Source organism: Phyllostomus hastatus, unplaced genomic scaffold, assembly GCF_019186645.2.
Source record: "Phyllostomus hastatus isolate PE091 unplaced genomic scaffold, TTU_PhHast_1.1 phas_contig_159, whole genome shotgun sequence".
Classification (NCBI taxonomy): Eukaryota; Metazoa; Chordata; class Mammalia; order Chiroptera; family Phyllostomidae; genus Phyllostomus; species Phyllostomus hastatus.
Window position 1 is genome coordinate 20,768,409 of NW_025333640.1, and position 19,302 is coordinate 20,787,710.

Genomic DNA, 19,302 nt, shown 5'->3' on the forward strand with positions numbered 1-19,302 from the left:
GGCTTTTAATTCATTCAAAGTAACAAATGAAGGCAGAAAAACCCTGTGGGACGGGAGATTCTGGGGGGTCCCCAGGTGCTGATGTTGGGAGCACAGAGGTGCTGGGAGGAAGGTCACCAGGAAAAGGCCCTTGCCACCCTGTCATTCTGGCTTTTGCAGGGTCCCCAGCAGAGGACATGGCAGCCCTCCCACGGGGCCTCTTGGTCAGGGCTGCATCAGGTTGCCTCTCCGGGCCTGGGGGACCCTGGAGGGGACAGGGCTGGGTCCATCAGGCCCCTGCCACTCTCACATTCCTCTGGGGCAGTTCTTGGAACCAGTTACTTCACCCTCTTCTTCTGTAAACAAGAGGCTTCTAAATAAGTGGTTGCCGGTGTGGCTTCACAGACGCCCGTTCCGGTGTAGTGTCAGCACGCCTTTCAGCTTGGCCAACCTGCTGGCTCAGGGAGGCTGAAACCCATTTCTCACTGCTCAGAAGCTCCTCTGCGACTATCCCAGAGAAGAATTCAGGTTCCCTGAGCCCCTCCCTCACAGCTGCACCCAGCAAAGTCTCCCCGGAAGCCCTGCCCCCAGGGTCTTTCTCCTTAACCATTTAGGTAGGGCTGGATGCACACCTGTTGGGTGAATGAACAGGAATAATGAGATGATGACTTGGCACCTGCAGAGGCCAAGCAGGACAGATAGACCGGCTTCCAAAGAAGTGTGATTGACAGGTTGCTCTGATGGGGAAGGTGAAATCGCCATTCCTTGCTCATTCAGTCACTCACCCAACATCCACTCACCAGTGGGGCTGGTACCTCAGGGCGGGGGCAGCCCCAGGTGAGGAGAAGACACTAGGGCACAGAGTCAGACACAGGCATCCCCACCTATTTGGTCAGGACTGGGCCTGAGGGAGGGACCCCGGGGCTAGAGGAAAGGTTTCCAGAGTTTACTGCCTTCTTAATTTCTTCACTTCAGGGTGGTCCTAAAAGTGAAAATATGGAACACAGAGCTTAATCACCTTCCCTTTGCCTCCCAAGTCTGTCCCTACCCTTGAGCCCCAACTATCTCAAGTGGACCCTAACTTTAGTAGTCCCTTCCACACATCCTCTCGCCCTGGGTCTAGTTCCCCATCTCCAAAGGGAAACTGCCCCAGCCTCACCATCGTCTCCCACGCCCATCATCTCCTTCAGGAAGTCCCCCACCAAGAACCCCGGAGGACCACTGAGGGGGTCCACATCAGGACAGAGCCCTGTGGGTTTCCTCCTGGCATTGGGACCTCTCCATGGCTTTAACGGCCTCTTCGAGCCCCGCGCCCAACAATGCGCCTGCGCATAGGAGGTGTGAAAACCCAAGCTCAGATTCAAACCCAGGTACCTGCATATTACACACAGGTGCATCCCTCTTCCGCCCTTACTCCCATACTGACCCTGCCCAATCTACTTTACTCAGGCCCAGCTTTACAAGGTCCTGACCCTAAAAGACAGGCCCTTTAATACCCTGGCGCAAATTAAGATCCCTTCTATCCCGCCCCACTGTGCAAGATCCTGCCCACTGACCTGCTGCAGCAACCTGTACGCCTGTACCACTCCAGACACCTTCCCAGGCTCGGCCTCTGCCCTGGCCCCGCCCACAGGGCCCGCCCTGCAAGGCCCTGCCCTGCGCCTGCGCCCCGGGTTTCAGGACCCTGGGCCGCAGCTTAACGGCCAAAACGTCTGTAACGGGTCCGGTAAGTCCGCTGTCCTGGGCACCTAGGAGGTTTCCAGTTGGGCAGGCCACCCACACAGGGACAGAAGCCCAGAGGAGAGAGGGTGATGAGGCCTGGAATGGAGGGCACCCCAGGTAGAAGGGGAGCCCGGAAGAGGTGCCTGTTCAAGCTGAGCTCGCCTGAGAGCCACGAGCGGAGATCAGAAAGGTGAGGAGACGTTCGCCAAGCACGCGGGAAGGGTGCTCCTGGGCGTAGGGAACAGCCTGGCGAGGGCTTGGAGAGGTGCTGGGAGCGGGGTGGGGCACGCTGGTGAGACAAATTCCTGGCATTGAAGGAGTGACCATGAACAAGGCAGTGGAAAGGCTGGAGTTGGCCTCCATCACAGTCGTAACTGCCTGGAGGCCACGCTCGGACCTCTCAGAGCGGCTTGTGATATAGCATGCAACCCAGGGGCCCGTGCAGTCATTCAACAAACACTGACGGAACCCCTACCTGGGGTGTATTGTGTCGCAGGTGGGAATTGGGGCAGGAGGGGCAGCACGGAGACCTGGGAGGCGATGGCAGCCTGGCCGGAGGACGGCCCTGGGGGTGCGCAGCCGCACCGGAGGTTTGAGTCCCTCATTCTGGGGGCCCGGCGGAGGTCCCCATACCCAGGGTAGGACACAGAGCCAGGGGCTGGGCGTTCAAAGCCCAGGGAGGGGGAAACCGAAGGAAGTGGAAGGTGACATTTTGGGGAGGGCAGACTTTATGGACAGTGTCTGGCAAGGGCTGGGCCACTGATGTGACCGTGGGCCCCTCTCCCCAGCAGCTCCACCGATGGGGGCAGCCTGGGCTATGGTGAGGACTTCCAGAAGAACAACTCAGGTGCATGTGCTGGGGCTGTTTGTGGGGTCTGTGAAGGAAGCCAAGGGGCATCGCAGAGGTGTGTGGCTGATGGGGAAGACCCGCCCCCTCCAAACGCATTGGACAGATCCAGCATGGGGTTCTCCTTGGGTTACAGATAGTTCCAAACCCCACAACAATGCTAGACTCAAGAACTGGGAGCTGCAGACCTGGAGTAGGCGGGCTGCCCAGGCTGAGCGAGCAGCCGCGGTTTTATCCCCTCTGGAGAAGGAATGGGTGTGAGCCGGCCTCCCGGGGCCTGGCCTCTGAGCCCAGGGAGTGGCCCAGGGTGGTGGTCGTTTACCCGCCCCCACAGCCCTGGCCAAGAGGCAGGTATTCCCCAGCGTCTGGGTTCCCCCGGGCTCCCATGAGCCCTGCTCTAGGGGATCACTAGGTGGTTTTGTGCCCTCTCCGAGGCCCCACTCTTGCTGACTTCAGCGTTCAGCTGGGAGGTAAAGGCCAACGACAGGACCTACAACAACCAGTTCAAGGAGCGAATTTTCCTGTTTTGGCGAAGGAAGAAGTACAAGGTGGGTGGCCCCAGCCCCACAACCCTCCCCTACCTCCTCCCACCCAGCCTACCCCTCCCCCTAATTTTATTGTGAACAAATTGCCAGTTTGGTGCTGGAATTTGTCCTGTGTTTCCTTGCCAACCCCCACCCCAGTTCATGGTAAAATGAGTTAATACTAAACCTTCAAAGTACAATGGGTCTATTAGGCTTTCCTGAAAATCCCCTTGCTTGTGTGACTCACTGGGAAATAGTGGGGTCACAGACCTGTTCAATGAGTCTTTGCATCTGGTACTGTTCGAGTAATGCTGGCTTAAGGCTGCACATGCAGCTGGCACACAGGAATTGCTGGTCTGAGGGCTTCACATTCAGCTGGTGCTCAGTAGACCTGGCTTGAAGCTTTGCATGCACTGGATGCTCAATTATTGCTGATTATGGCCAAAGGGCGGGGCAAGGCCAGGGTAGGGCCCTGGCCTGGGCAGCACACTAACGCTGGCTCTCATCCCAGGACAACAAGATCTGCACAGCCAAGTACAACTTCTTCTCCTTCCTACCCTTAAACCTGTATGAGCAGTTCCACCGAGTGTCCAACCTCTACTTCCTTTTTATCATCATTCTCCAGGTAGGGCAGGGGTCAGCACCTGTACACATAACCAATCCTTCTACCTGCTCAAATTGCCCCCTCCAGGAAGCCCTCCCTGACCTCCTTTGACACATGCTTCTATAAGACACACAGAGAGTTTAAGTGTGTCTGCACTGTTGGTTGATTGGTTGGGTGGATGGGGGAGATGGGAGGGTCAGTGTCTGTCTCCTCCCACACTGGGAACACCCCCATAGCTTCATCCCCACTGCCTAGCCCAGGGCCTGGCATATAGGAAGTGCTCAATATATGTTCAATGGTGAAGTTAATGAGTGACTCCCCCAGCTCTGAGGGGTCACAGCCCTTCCCCAGGATGGACAGCCTTGGTCACATGAACCCCCTTGGCCCCAGCCCACCATGTTAATCCCAGAGGGTGAGGAGGAAAGAAGGGTTGAGAGCAGGTACTTGGGACCTGCAGGCCACTTCGCAGCACCTGAGTGGCTCTGCCAGAGGAGCAGATGTCCATCCCAGGCAGCTCCCTCTCTCAGCTGGGTGGACAGTTTACAGAGCAATCCCCACCCAGTGTCTGGTCTGACCCCCTGCCTCTATCAATCCCATGAATATACCGTGAGCAGGTCCTATGCTGGACACTGGGGATCCAGCAGTGGCCCTGATACCCACTGTCATTAAACCACATAGTGGGGCCCAGGGATGGGAAGGGGACCCAACCTCGACCTAGGCTGGCCTGGTGTTCACTTGGAGCTCAGGCCTGAAGGGTAGCTGGGGAAATAGGGTTACCAGGAGGGGAGCAGTAAAGCTAAGGCTCTGGGGAGGGAGCAAGGTTGGCGTTCCTGGTGGATGTGGCCTGGGGCCTGGGCACACAAGTGAGACAAGTTTTCTAGGGAGGAGTTTTGGGTGGGGAGTGGAAGTAGAGAGGCAGTTGTCTCAAGATCTGTGTGGGGGAGGTGGCTGGCTTTAGGCCCAGGTGGTACTGGCAGGTGGGACACAGGATGCCAGGTTGGGAGGCTGGGTGAACGGGCAGGGGGAGACGGTTGGGAAAAATGTGGGGGCACGGTGGGTCGGTGTGACACGCCCTATTGTCAGGGCGTCTTCCCTGACATCTCCACGATGCCCTGGTTCACCCTCCTCGCCCCACTCATCTGCCTCCTTGTCATCCGGGCCATCCGAGACCTGGTGGACGACATTGTAAGTGGGGTCGAGGGACAGCTGGGGAGGAGATTGGATGCAGGGTGGGGTCCTTGTCTTGCTGTCGCAAGGGACAGGGACAGGTACCCCATGGCCCTTTGGTACTTGCTGTCCTTAGCCATGGTCCCAGTAGCCTACCCCCTTGCCCTGCCAGGATCCCTGGACAAAATGTGCTGGTGTGAGCTGGAACCATGCTCCGCACCTGGGCCCTCCTCATGGTGGTGTGGGGATGGGATGGGGGGCATGACGGGGGGCCGCCCTTCTGACCCATCCCTGTTGACTCAGGGGCGGCATAGGAGTGACAGGATCGTCAACAACAGGCCCTGCCAGATGCTGGTGGGGGAGAGGTGAGGCTTCTGGCAATGCGTGGGGGAATTCAGCTGAGGAAGGGGACTCTAGCACAGCTGTGTGGGGGGGGGGGGAGGTCATGTCAGGGTGGGGTGCCCAGCAGAGTGCCTGGAAACTTCCGAGCTGCCTGGACATCCTGGTTGAGGCTGATATCTGAGACCCAGCCAGTATTTATTGGATACTTGCTGTCTACCAGGCCTAGGGATTGGGCCCTGTGATGGGGACAGAGGCTGAGGACATGATTGGTAACACCTGCAGGAAAGTTCAGCTGAAAGGGGAGGCAGGGAAGGTCTGAAGGGACTTGGATACAGAACTGGGAGGAGAGGGCGAGGTTAGGGGAGGCTGGACTTCCTGTACAGGCTGACACCCCCATCATCATCCCCCGAAGACAGGCAGGGGAGCAAAGCAGGAGGGGCATCTGCAGGCCCCGCCTTCCTCTGTTCTTCTAGCTTGCGGGTGGCACAGGGGGCCAGGGGTTCAAAGATGGGCCTGGTTGGGGCCCTTTCCCACACCTGCTGCCTTCCCCCACTAGTTTTCTGTGTAAAAAATGGGAGGACCTGCGTGTGGGGGACCTGATTCGCCTGCATGATGACAACGTTGTCCCGGTGAGCTGGTGTCAGCCTGGCCCAGAACTCTGCTCCTTGGGGTGGGCTGCCTTCCTGCTTGTCTTCCCCCTGTCCCCCCTGCATTGCTGTTTCCTTCCTCCTACCCCAACCCTCCCCACCCAGGCCGATGTGCTCTTGCTGGCCAGCACGGAGCCAAGCAGCTTGTGCTATGTGGAGACGGCTGACATAGACGGGTGAGGTGCTGGCCATCAGCAGGGGGTTGGGGGCCTGGGAGCCAGCAAGGCCTTCACCATTCCCCAACAGCCACAAAGCGTGTCTCCTGAAGCCCACTGAGATGTTTAGGTCATTCATTCTGGGAGCATTGTGGGGTACCTGCATGCTGGCAGGGGTAATAACATTAAATCAGGTGAAGGGACCCACCTTCTTTGGACCAACATTTCTGGAGGCCCTACTGCGTTCCAGGTGTGGCTGCGCAAAGTGAGAAGGCCTGAGGTCTGGCCTCAGCCATTGTGAAACTGTCCTGTGTGACCTTGGGCAAGGCCTTCTCTCTCTCCGAGCCTCAGCCTCCTAATTGGCAGCTAGGCTCTGAAAAGGGGCTGGGGGTGCCTTGCCTGGGTGCTGCCTGTCCCCACCTCTTATCTTGATCTCCTTCTCATCATCAGGGAGACCAACTTGAAGTACAGGCAGGCCCCCATAGTCACACATCACGAGCTAAACAATGTGACGAGCATGGCATCCTTCCAAGGTGAGAGGCGGCAGTTCATCCGCCCCATCTGGGCCTTCATCTGCCCCTCCGTCTAGTGGGCATGAACGTTCCCCCGCTCACTGGGCTTTGAGGGGTGGTGATGGGGCCTGCTGGGGGGTGCTGGGGGTCGAGATAACTGTTAATGGGCCAGCTTATCCCAGCCCTGTTTCATGTCATTTGAATCCATGTAACAGTCAGGCATTTTCCATTATTGTTACAAGACATGCCACACCATTTTATCAGGCATTACATTTTATTTTTAAAACATTGACTACATTAAATCAAATATTTTTAATTGCTTGATCAAAAAGACAGTCTGTTGCATGCACAGAGACAGGGAATTGACCCATCTGTGGTGGTATATTCTTATTTTCTACCTGAAAAGTGAGATATTTTACACCTGTGAGTTACAACTCCTCTTTGCCAGAGGCCCAGCCGGGGGATACATCTTTTATTTTTTCTTGTCTTGTTGTGAAGACAAGTTACTCTAATTGGTGCTGGAACAGAATCTTTCTCTCAAACCACAGCCCTCTTGCTCCTGGCATTCAAAGACTGTGGCTGTATTTGTTTTCATTACATCTGAGGAAAAGCCTCTCTGACACGGAGGCCAGGAGTGTGCCCCCGGTGCTGGGCTGGGTCCCAGTGTCCCTAGCATGACAGAGACGAGGCTGGTGCACCCTCTCATGGAACTCACAAGCATTTAAGACACCATCAGCAGGCATCGATGCCTGGTGACCTCCCAGGATGGTAATCAGAAGGAAGGAGGCTCGGTGGGGGAGACCAGATCTGGCTGGAGGATCAGAAGAGGGGGTTTTCCTGAGGAGATGAGTCCTGCCACTGGGAGCAGCATGCACAAAGGTCCTGAGGCCAACAGAGCGAGCTTTTGAAGCATTCAGGAGAGGAGGCTGTAGGGCAGTAAGGTGGAGGTCCCAGGAGGGCAATTTTGGGGCAGTAAGAGGGTGGCTAGAGCCTGAGGGTGACAAGGAATGTTCCCCATACCCTGCCCCACCCAGCATTGTAGAGGAGTGGCCCGACCCAGCCGCAGGTCTTGGCTCCCTGATTGCCCTGTTGTCTGTAGGCAAGGTGGTGTGCGAGGAACCCAACAGCCGGATGCACTACTTTATGGGGCGCCTGGAGTGGGAGGGCAAGAAATACCCTCTGGACAGTGGCAACATCCTCCTACGTGGCTGCAAGATCCGAAACACAGACACCTGCTACGGGATGGTCATCTATGCTGGTACGGCTGCTCTGGGGCCTCGGCAGCATGAGCTGTTTCTGTGGGGGTGGGTAACAACCCTAAAGTTGTTGGCAAGAAGTCACAAGGCCAGGGCTTGGCTGTCGCATGTCTGCTGCCACAAGATGTGGGACTCCCAGCGTGGCTTCGATGGGGCTTGAGGTTCTAAAACTGTGGAAATGGACATAGTGAGCCAGTACTCTTATATGTAGATGGATGGGTGGCTGGGCAGGTAGGTGGATGGACGGGTAGAGGGTTGCGGTGACAAAGGAATGGAAGATGGGACAGGTGGGTGAATGGATGGATGGATGGACGCAAACCTTGCAGGTGTTGACACAAAGATCATGAGGAACTGTGGCAAGATCTATCTGAAGAGAACCAAGATGGACCAGTTGATGAACAGGCTGGTGATCCTGGTGAGCCGCCCAGAGCCCCTGCTCTTGGGTGTGTGGGGGGCACAGGAGATGGGAGGCAGAGGGGGCCTCCCCACAGACAGAGGCCCCAGCTGTCGTTTTTCAGTCCTCGGTTTCCCTCCTCTGCAAATGCGTGAGCCCGACCCTACAGATGGAGGTCTGTGGGCCAGAGAATCTTACAGTCCTGATAGTTTTAAAAAGTCTTTATCCTGACACTTTTCCAAACCCACAGGAGATAATAAAATGTTTACCTGCACTCCATGGACATTTATTTAATAATCTTAACTTCTGCCTAGCCAACTGTCATTTTAAATAGAAGTCATTTAATACATTTTAAAATAGCAGCTACAAAACTCAGCAAAACCCCTACAGGTCCCCGTCCCTGTAGACTGCCAGCTACCCCCTTCCAGTCCCCCGCCACCATCCTGACGGCAGAGCTTGGACGGGGGTGCTTCCCATCTCCCATTTGTCTTTTACACTGTGGTGTCTCCGTGCTGCTCTGGGTCCCTCCACACACTCCACCATCTTGCGCTTGTTGAGCAGATCTTCATGTTCGTGGTGCTGATCTCTATGGCGTTGACCTTGGGCTTCTGGAGCAATGTGACAAAATTCAAGGTCAAGCACTACTACATTCCTGAAAAGCACATGTACAGTGTGATCAGCAAGTCTTTCTTCATGTTCCTGAGCTTCCTCATCCTGCTCAGCGTCATGATGCCCATGGCCATGTTCATCATGTGAGTCCCTGGGCCTCCTCCCTACCCACTACTTAGCTTGAGAGAAGCAGGAACCCCGGTGGGCTCTGGGCCAGGGTGTGACCCAGCTTGTGTTCGCAGAGCTGAATTCATCTACCTGGGGAACAGCATCTTCATTGACTGGGACAATGAGATGTACTATGAGCCCCAGGACATGTCTGCCAAAGCCCGCAGCACCAGCCTCAATGTCCAGCTGGGCCAGGTGGAGTACATCTTCTCGGACAAGACAGGCACGCTCACACAGAACATCATGACCTTCAAGAAGTGCTGCATCGACGGCATTGTCTACGACCCGGATGAGGAGGACGCGCTACATAAGGAGAACGCCTTCCTCTGGAACAAATTTGCCGACGGGAAGCTGCTCTTCCAAAATGTGAAGCTCCTGAGCACTGTACGTGAAAACAAGGACAGGGTGGTGCAGGAGTTCTGGCGCCTGCTGGCCGTGTGCCACACAGTGATGGTGGAGGAGAAAGACAGTGAGTGCTTCGCCGGCTGCTGAAGCCCTGGGGCTTCTGAGTCTGTGCTCTGGCCTTAGAGGTCGTCCAGTCCAAGCCCAGGGCTCCCGTCATTCAGCTTAGAGGGTGCTCAGGCCTGGGGCTTGAGATCTGTTACTGAGCTGGGAGAGGGAGGGTCATCTAGACAGGACCCCAGTGCCCACCTTCTTTTATTCGGCTTAGAGGTTGTACTGGCCCAAGAGACCATTGTCTTGTCAATATCTGGTAAACACCCACTGTGTTCACTTCCTTCCCTGGGCATCGAAGATGGGTGGGGGGGGGTCCCCAAAAGAGACAGCAGGTTCTCAGCAAATGTACCCCTCTCCTGTCCTGCTCCCATGGTCCCCTCCCTTGCCAGACCAGCTGTTTTATCAGGCAGCTTCCCCTGATGAGGAGGCGCTAGTCACAGCAGCCCGGAATTTTGGCTACGTGTTCCTGGCACGCACGCAGGACAGCATCACTGTGATGGAGCTGGGGGAGGAGCGGGTGTACAAGGTCCTGGCCATGATGGACTTCAACAGCATCCGGAAGCGGATGTCAGTACTGGGTGAGCACCCTCGGCCCAGGATGGGGGTGGGCATGCAAGGAAGCGCTTATGGTGAGCTAGGATTCTCCCTCCACAGTCCGAAACCCCGAGGGCTACATCTACCTCTATACCAAAGGCGCAGACACTGTTATTTTTGATCGCTTGCGTAGGAAAGACTTGTATAAGAAAGAGCAAGCCATGCAAAGGGCCACAGAAGAAGCTTTAAGTGTGAGTTCCTGTGGGAAGGGAGGGTGGAAGGGTTGAGGGGTAGAGGGAGGAAGGATAGAAGAGGTAGAAAGAGGGAGGGTGGAGGAAGAGGGAGCTGGCCAGGCTGTGCTTTTACCCTTACACACAAGGGCAAGGAGGAGCTGAACTCCATGCTATACCCACTCAAAGGGGGCACTTTTTTTTCCAAGTGACACAAGGGACCCTCTGTGGTTAGGCTTTGGCCCTGGACACCAGCCCACCCTCCCACCAACCTCTCCCAAGTGGGCCTGGATTCTGACATGGACCCAAATCTTGTGTCTCTGTGGGTGAAGCCCAAACTGCTCAGCAAGCTTTCGAGGCTGTGTCTTTGTGTCTCCTGCTGGCCTCTCTCGACTGGCTCTCCTTGCACCTTAGGGCATTCCCCAAGACCCCAGTTTCTGGCTTGCAGTTTTCCCCAGGCTCAGGTCCCAGGACCTGAGCACACACTGTTCCCTCTGCATGGATGCCTTCTTCCACTGTGTCACTCTGGGTCATATGGTCCTCAGGGCTCCACCATTTCCAGTGAGACTTTCCTGCCTGACCCCAACATGGGCTGCCATGCCATGCCAGGTTCCTCCTCTATGGCCCAGCCCTGACCCTTTGGGTTACCCAAGGGTCTCGCTGGGTCCCCAGCCTCACCCAACATAGGTGTCAGGGGGCATGTGTGTGCACAGACTGCCCTGGGCTCCCTGCTCAGGACTTCTCAGAGTGCCCTGCTCTGCCAGGAGCCCAGGCAGAGGGAGGAGGCGCTGAGGGAAGCGGTGGCAGGAGAAGTGCCCTGGGATGCAGCGTGGTGACAGGGTGGCACCTCCCGCCCGGCTGGCCCCAGTCCTTTGCCGAGGAGACGCTGCGCACGCTGTGCCTGGCCTACAAAAAGGTGGATGAAGACATTTACGAGGAGTGGCGCCACCGGCACGAGGAGGCCACCATCCTCCTTCAGAACCGGGCCCAGGCCCTGCACCAGGTGTACGAGGAGATGGAGCAGAACCTCCAGGTGGGCGAAGCACTGGAGGCTTGGGGGGCTCCGGCACCCTGCTCCGGCCTGCTGTGGGACCCTGGCTCCCCCACTCCTACCAGGGTTAGCTGGATCCCTGCTCAACCTGTCCTCTGTCTCTCCACACCACCCTGCCTCCAGCTGCTGGGAGTCACAGCCATTGAAGACAAGCTCCAGAACGGCGTCCTTGAGACCATCCAGTCCTTCAAGAAAGGGAACATCAAAGTGTGGGTGCTCACAGGGGACAAGCAAGGTAGGTCCCAGGTTGGTCAGTGATGGGTGAGAGAGAACTCATATGCCCCGAGCGCCACCATCAGACTGTCCTGCTGGTCTGGGTTCAGTCGGAGCCCCTACCTTGTCCTGGGGAAGGGAGAAAGGAGACGATCAGACCTGCCAGCATCCCCCAGGCGCCTCCCTGAGGCCAGTGGCACCGTGCCGAGCGCTTTCAGAGTGTTTGGCTCTTGGGACAACACCATGAGTTGGGACCCTTGTTACCCTTGTGTGTGAGATGGGCTCAGCTGAGTTCGGAGCCCTCAGGGCGCCTGCTGGAGGCACTTACAAACAACGCTGGCATGGAGCCTTGGGTCCTGTGGCCCTGGATCACTGATTCTCCCAGCCCCCACCGTGGGTTCTTTGGGCCCCACCGGGCATGGGGGCCAACAGGGTCCACATTAGCTCTCATGTGGGTGGGAGGCACATACACAATATTTAAAATGACATTTTATAGCTGTGTTGGTATAAAGTCAAATGTCCAGGCTGGAATACATACTCACATTTTTATTCTGGTTTTAAAATTACTGGTAAGTCAGTTTTGCGGGTTCCTAAAAGTGCCTGTGGGTCCTACAGTGATAGGAGTACTGATCCCTTGGCGACAGCCCCAGCCAGCCAGAGTGCAGACCCTTTTGCTCAGAGCTGCCGCCAAAGTCTCAAGGGCTGGCTCTCATAGGCCTCTTCTGAGCCAATCGCCATAGCCAAGGGATGGAACAAGGTGGGTGGGCCTGGTCCCTGGGCAGGGGGCTGAGCTGGGCTGTTTTGCAGAGACCGCAGTGAATATCGGCTTTGCCTGCCAACTGCTCTCAGAGGACATGCGCATTCTGGATGAGGAGGACATACGGTAAGGAGTCGGTAAGGAGTCAGGAGTTGGGGCAGACGAGCTGGGTGGGGGCAGGGTGAGGGTTGGGGGATGGTGAACACACATGGCTGCCCAGGTATGGCCCTGGGGGCCTGCAGAGTGTCCTCAGCCTCCACCTGGCTGGACTCCCCAGATGGGAGATACCTGCGGGGGAGGAGGGGGAGGAAACGTGTGCCTGGGCACGGCTGAGCCCCCGCTGGGTCCCTGCAGCCCGCTCATGGAAGCCTGCCGGGAGACCTGCAGCAAACTGCCGCACGTCAGGATGGCCGCCATGGTCGTTACCGGCGAGTTCCTGGTCAGTGTGGGCTCAGCCCGACTGAGGGGCCCCTGGCACATGGGATGGGGCTTGGAGAAGCAGCTGACTGCGGGTGGGGGTGGACTTTCAGAAAAGCCAAAGTGAATGCCATGCCAGGAGGTTCTCAGAGGGACTAGAGCCCATGTGGTCAAGTCCAGCCTGGGGTTTGGAACAGGAGGCAGGAGCGGCCAGTGGGGGCGTTCACAGATGAGAGGGGTGCAGCCAGAGTGATGTGCTCCCTTTGCCCGCCCCCTCACCGGACAGGACCAGCTGGTGAAGAGTGCAACACGGATGAAGCCGAAGAACTCCATCCCCTTAAGGGGCCCCGAGGTGTGGCGCGAGCGGGCCTTCGTGGAACTGGCCTCGAAGTGCCAAGCAGTCATCTGCTGCCGGGTGACACCCAAGCAGAAGGCCTTGATCGTGAGGCTGGTCAAGAAGTACTATAACGTGGTGACCCTGGCCATTGGGGATGGCGCCAATGACGTCAACATGATTAAGAGTGAGCGGCGGGCACCGGCTCTGGGGGAAGGCCTCTGGCAGGCTGGTAGTGGCCCCGTACCAACACGCTGTCTGTGCCCCTGCAGCTGCGGACATCGGCGTAGGGCTGGCAGGCCAGGAGGGCATGCAGGCGGTGCAGAACAGCGACTACATGCTGGCCCAGTTCTGTTTCCTGAGGCGGCTGCTGTTCGTGCACGGCCGCTGGTCCTACATGCGAGTCTGCAAGTTCCTGCGCTACTTCATCTACAAGACGCTGGCCATCATGACGGTTCAGATCTGGTTCGCTTTCTACAGTGGCTTCACTGCCCAGGTGCACTGCAGGGGCAGCCGTTTGGGGATGCTTGCTGGTGGGGGTGCTGTGCCCTTCCCCTGGCCTCCACGAGGATGGGGGCACTGCCCACTCACACTCTGGAGTCCTCTTGGGCCAAGGCTTGCCTGAGGTCGCAGGGCCACGCAGCCTTTCCTATGGCTGCATAGAGTTCGGATAAAGGGAGGGGACGGTTCCTTCTCAGCTCTGTGCCCAACATTTCAGAGGTATTTGGTAGATTTGAGCTCTGAAGCAAGGGTAGGTCCTTCTAGGGGAGAGATGGAAAGCCTGAACCCCAGAGAAGGTAAAACTGGGGGGGGGGGGGGGGGGGGGCTGTGACCCTGAGCTCAAGACATTCTGTGCAGTATAATGGTGAAGAGTAGATGGGCCTCCTGGCGCCTTAGAAGACTCATAGGGTGGTGATTTCCCGTGCGTGTAAGGACATCATCTGCAAATAGATGGCCCTGATAGGGAGCAAGTTCCCTGTCACTGATACCTGGGCATATGAGAGGGAGCTTTATGGAGGCACCCTTGAAAAGTATATATTGTTTTATTTATTTATTTATTTATTTTTGTTTCTAGATATTTTATTCTTTTAGATGCTGCAGTGCATGGAATTTGTTTTCTTAATTTCCTTTTGGGATCGCTCATTGCTGGTGTGTAGAAATACAGATTTGTGTGTGTGTGTTGATCTGTGCCCCGCAAATTGCTGATTCTTTTTATTGGCTCTGGGAGATTTCTGGCGAATCCTTTGGGATTTTCTGCATGCCATCTGCAAGTGAACACAGTGTTTCCCTTTACGTCCTTGCCAATTTGGACACATTTTATAACCTCTTTACCTGACTGCTCTGCTAGAACTCCCGGGGATGGTGAGGGCTGGTACCCGTGTCTCCTTCCCAGTCTTAGTGAGGACAGCATTCCATCTCCCTACGTTTGGGAGCTGGAATTCTTCTGTAGGAAGAACTGGCCAGTCCTCATCTCTCATTTATTTATGAAATTACTTATTTGTATCAGTAAGGATTCCTGGGTATTTTTGATTGTGTATTTCACTGCTCCAGGTGCCCCCAGTTTGTCCTTTTGACGTGTGCCTACTTTTTCCCTGAGAACAATCTTCATTTTCTGGTGCTACAGGAAGTTCCAAGCTCATTTTGTTTTTCCCTTGCCCCAGGGCTAGAACCAGCCACTCCCAGAAGGAACTCCGGTTCTTGTCATCAGAGAAGGGCAGGGTTCACCCCAAGAGCTAAGTGCTCGGCATGTGCTCACTGCTCCTGGGGTGCTGCTACCGTCTCAGCAGGCAGAACTAGAAATGTACCCGTGTTAGTGCATGGAGAGAGACACATCTCCACGTCTGTTTCTGTTTCTGTGTCCACCCATCCGTCTGTCTTGTGTACATTAAGAAGCTATGAGGACCTCTGGTACCTCCGACCCCAGCCCCACAGGACAGGGCTCAACTCGGCTTTTCCCAGGTGCTCATTCATGACTCTCCTTGAGCAGTGAGAAACTTGATTCTTGCAAAATCAGTGTTTGTTACTGATTTGCTCGCTCGCAGAATGCTCATAAAATGGTTTTTGGAACCGAACACCCGCCCCCACATCGTTTAACTGGACTGGATTCGTGCATCAGGAGGGCAGTTAGTTGGGCACGTTGTCCGGTGGGGGTCTCCTCCAGCTCTTGTACCCATCAGTGACTCCCTAAGTCTAAAATGGCCCCAAAGCACACTTTGTAGCCGTCTTTCCTCCTGTAGCTCTTTGTTTGCAGCCCTCCAATTAAAATAAACACTCAAAGGTGCTGTTTTAAAATAATGAGACCCTGCTTCTTATCTCTTTCTGCCTTTCATCTTCCAGCCTCACTTAACCCAATCTTTGATTATAACGGAATTTTCTAACTCACTGGGAATTCTCCGCAGGTGCTGAGCTAGCTTGGGTGGGCCTCCTCAGGTAAAGAACATTTCCATTTCTGGCCATTTGGCATCTGACGGCTCACCACTAACCACATTCGCCCACCCGTTTGCCTCCCTAGCCACTGTATGAAGGCTGGTTCCTGGCACTGTTCAACCTGCTGTACACCACCCTCCCGGTTCTGTACATCGGGCTCTTCGAGCAGGTGAGCAGGCCAAGGACTTGCCCCTCCTTCCTTGTAGATGCTCCTGTCTCTACCCCACCTTCTTCCCTGGGGGGCTTCGATAGGGTGGGGTGGAGGCAGGGCTGGGAGACCACTACCATGTAACTGTTCCCACAGAGCCCAGCCTGATAGTGCGTGAAGCCCTCTTGCTCAGCTACCGTCCCCAAATCTCAGTGCCACCGTCTGTTCATCTGTACGACAGTGGGGAGGGGACCACTGTTGTCTGCTGTTCACCCGCTGCCTCCCTGAGTGGGGTCTGGCTATGGGATCCAGATGAGGGCAGTCCCGTGGAACGTTTAGGGTGGAGGAAGTGTCTCAGGCCTGTGCTGTCCAGGCGGGAGCCACCAGCCTGCCACAGGTGGCTAATGATGGGGATTTGAGGCATGCCTGGTGTGACCTGAGGAATGGGACTTTGTATTCCTTTTTTTAAAGTTTTTAAATGGTGGCAACATGCCAGTAACTAAGTTCGCCATCTCATTGTTCTCGTGTGCATGGTTCAGTCATGCCAAGCACACACGTGGCTGTGAAACCAACCCCGGAATCCCCCACCCGCCCCCTCCCCAGGATGTGAGCGATGAGCAGAGCCTGGAGCTGCCCCAGCTATACATCGCTGGCCAGAAGGATGAGTTCTTCAACTACTGGGTCTTCTTCCAAGCCATTGCCCATGGCCTGACCACCTCCCTGGTCAACTTCTTCATGACCCTGTGGATCAGCCATGACACTATTGGGCCCCTCAGTGACTACCAGTCTTTTGCCACAGTCATGGCCCTGTCGGGCCTGCTGTCCGTCACCATGGAGGTAGGCAGGGCTGCTGCCCACCCCCCAACCAGGACTGTGGGCACAGGTCATGGAGGTTCCATCACCTGGTGACCCTGCCTGAGAGGCCTCAGCAGGTGCTATCCTCCAACCTGCTCCCCGTGGCCTTGCCTGGGGTCTGGCCCCACCTGGCTCAACCCTCCTTTTTCCCATTCAGGTCATCCTCATCATCAAGTACTGGACCGTCTTGTCTGTGCTGGCCATTTTCTTCAGCCTTTGCTTCTATGTGGTCATAACTTGGACCAGCCAGAGTTTCTGGCTCTTCGCAATGTCCCCCAAGACCTTCCCTTTTCTATGTGAGCCCCTCAGCAGGGGATAGGGCGGCCAGGCCCGGAGATGGGTGGGCCCTGAGTCCCCAGGGGATTTGCCCAGAGGCACCCTGGGGGTGCAGGGTGAGGAAGGGCTGGGGTGTTGGGAAGAAGGGGCACAGAACAGGCTCTGGGGAGGCTTCACCCTGGGCCCGGCTGTGACCCTGCCCTGTCGCCTCCAGATGTTGACCGAAACGTGATGTCCCACCCCTCCATCCTGCTGGTGGTCCTGCTGAATGTGTCATTAAACACCCTGCCTGTGCTGGCCTTCCGTGTCATTTACCAAGCCCTCAGGCAGCTACGTCCCAAGGTGAGGGTGGTTGGGCCCCCCAGTGCATATTGCTGGAAGTGAGGACTCCAAGGAGCTGTGGAGCGGGGGCTAGGGGGGAGGAGACCCAGACACACACCCTGTGCCCTTGAGGCGGGGTGGGGGGTGGCAAATAACGGGCCCCAGGACCTAGGGAGGAAACCATGCTTCCTGGGCAGCCGGCCTGGTTCCAGCCCTGATGTCATCAGACCACCTCCGTGAGCTGTCGAGGACTTGGGGGCTGAGATGACAGAAACAACCTGGAAAAGGTTTGGGCAAAAGGGGGACCTTAGAAACACCCCTGAGCGTGTCCATCAGTAGGTGAGTGGATAAACACGGTATGCGGTTCATCCACACAGTGGCATTTACTCAGCCTTTAGAAAGGAGGAAATACTGATGCTCCTACCTACAGTGTGGATGAACCTGGAGGATGTCATGCTCAGTGACATAAGCCAGTCACAAAAGGACAGTAGTGTGTGATTCTAGTCATAGGAGGAGGCCCCTAGAGGAGTCAGATGCATAGAAACAGAAAGTAGACGGTAGGAGCCAGGGGCTGGGGGAGTTGGTGTTTAATTGGGGACAGCATCAGTTTGGGAAGGTGAAGTTCTGGAGGTGGATGGAGGTGACGGTTGTGTAACAATGTGAATGAATGTGTCCATGTCACTGAGCCGTACACTTGAAAATGATTCAAAACAGATACATGTTGTGTCTATTTTACCACAGTGAAAAAAGGTAGGGGGGAGACTCACTGGCTCAGGTAGCAGAAACCTGGAAGGGCCCACTGCAGCTGCCATGGGCTGCAGAATTGACTGGGTAGTGGACCAAGATATGGCCGCAGACCTGTCGTGTTCTGCCACACAGGCTGGGGGCATGGCTGCCCCATGGGTAACCTGTCCCGTAAGAGGGAACATTTATGGCACCTGGCAGCTGATCCAGAGTCAAGTCCCAGGGGGGACTCTTGTTGGGTCAACTTGGGGAGGGAAGAGCCTGGCCAATAAAAGTGGCCAAGAATTTTATGAATGACACCCACTGGGAGCAGCTGACCCAAGAACAATCAACACAGTGTAGGAGCCTGGTGCCCCTTGATTGCCCCTTTTCTTTGCAGGAGGAGGAGGTGGAGGAGGAGGAGAAGGAAGAGGAAGTGATGGAGATCCCAACTGAGGAGATCATCACAGCACCACGTGCCCGGCGGTCCAGCTATGCCTTCTCCCACCAGGAGGGCTACGCACACCTCATCACACAGGGCACAATTCTGCGGAGGTCCCCGGGGGCCCACGGACAAATGAACCCAATGCAATCTGATGAAGAACTCTCCACCAGCTTTGATGTCATCTGATGAATCGTCTGCAGGCATAGCGTCACCCTGGTACCAGTGGAAGGCGCCAGTCCGGGGGGAGAGGAGGTTCTGGCACCAGGGGGGGAGGTGTCCTCGGGGACATGCAGCCCTCCTTCGCAATGAGCCCTGCTTGATGCTGGAGGGAGGGGCAGCCCTCTTTCTTTTTCCTCTTTGGTATGTGTAATAATGAAAAAATTAATTAGGCCACGAAATCTAGAAATTCATACTGTTTTGAGTTGGTAAAATGTTTTTTTTGAACACGTATTTCTGAATGTCAATTTTTGTGTAACTCTCACACAGTGCGAGGGGGGACCACACACCTTGGAAGGTACTCGCATGCTCCTTTAGAAATTGTTCTAAAAGGAGGCACAGTTTGCGTTATCCGGACCACCATAGAGGTGTGTTTTGAGCTTTTTACAGAATAAGGATAGACCAGTTTTCCTTGTATGACGGAAAGAAAACCAGACTTCTAAAATTCCAGTAAATGACAGACTTAGAAATTTAGGCCCCTTTCTTCTGAGATCTCTTTTGGCAATCATTGGAATTTCTTACACTTACCCTTACATACACACACACACACACACATCCTGGTTGAAGACTGGATTACCCTTCTCACCTAGAAGGCCTTAAAATCCCCAGCAAATCCCAGTTCCCCCAGGGGCTGGGGCAAGAGAGGGACCCTGGGGCTTAAGCTTTATTAGCTTCATGGTGAGCCTGTATGTGCACCTGTTATATCCTCACATGAAGCTCCAAGTACTGGCAGTGAGGCAGATTGGGACCCCTGGGGCCTGCGGGCCGCAGTGCTCATTGGGGACACAAACTAGTAACACACTCTTGAGGTAAAAAAGGAAAACTCACTGATTTGAGCTGTAGCTTCTAGATAAAGTAATTTGGCAAAACTTTCTCAGGTTTTTAGTAATTGATGTTTCTTGATAATGTGATTGACTTAAGGACATTGTTTCTTGTGCTGTGTTTATGGCACCCTTAGCTCTTTCACTACTTT

At 55.6% G+C, this 19,302-nt stretch overlaps 1 protein-coding gene across 1 annotated transcript; it reads left to right on the top strand.

Moving 5' to 3' along the window:
* Positions 1-1,768: 1,768 nt before the first annotated feature.
* On the top strand, positions 1,769-18,299 carry LOC123813961 (phospholipid-transporting ATPase IK-like). The gene is made up of 26 exons (XM_045831409.1): positions 1,769-1,891; positions 2,493-2,548; positions 3,005-3,096; positions 3,584-3,697; positions 4,760-4,861; positions 5,147-5,208; positions 5,742-5,814; positions 5,938-6,008; positions 6,438-6,520; positions 7,599-7,757; positions 8,082-8,170; positions 8,711-8,901; positions 9,001-9,395; positions 9,772-9,960; positions 10,037-10,167; positions 11,015-11,179; positions 11,321-11,432; positions 12,218-12,293; positions 12,522-12,606; positions 12,871-13,105; positions 13,191-13,414; positions 15,431-15,514; positions 16,097-16,330; positions 16,506-16,644; positions 16,839-16,966; positions 18,069-18,299. Exons 1-26 carry the CDS (start codon positions 1,791-1,793, stop codon positions 18,297-18,299), a joined length of 3,621 nt encoding a protein of 1,206 aa, XP_045687365.1. The 5' UTR covers positions 1,769-1,790.
* The last annotated feature ends 1,003 nt before the right edge of the window (positions 18,300-19,302 follow it).

Coding starts and splice junctions, on each gene's coding strand:
- LOC123813961 (XM_045831409.1), top strand. CDS start 1,791: ATGAGGCCTGGAATGGAGGGCACCCCAGGTAGAAGGGGAGCCCGGAAG. Junction 5,815..5,937: donor ATGATGACAACGTTGTCCCG/GTGAGCTGGTGT, acceptor CTCCCCACCCAG/GCCGATGTGCTCTTGCTGGC. Junction 13,415..15,430: donor ACAGTGGCTTCACTGCCCAG/GTGCACTGCAGG, acceptor TTGCCTCCCTAG/CCACTGTATGAAGGCTGGTT.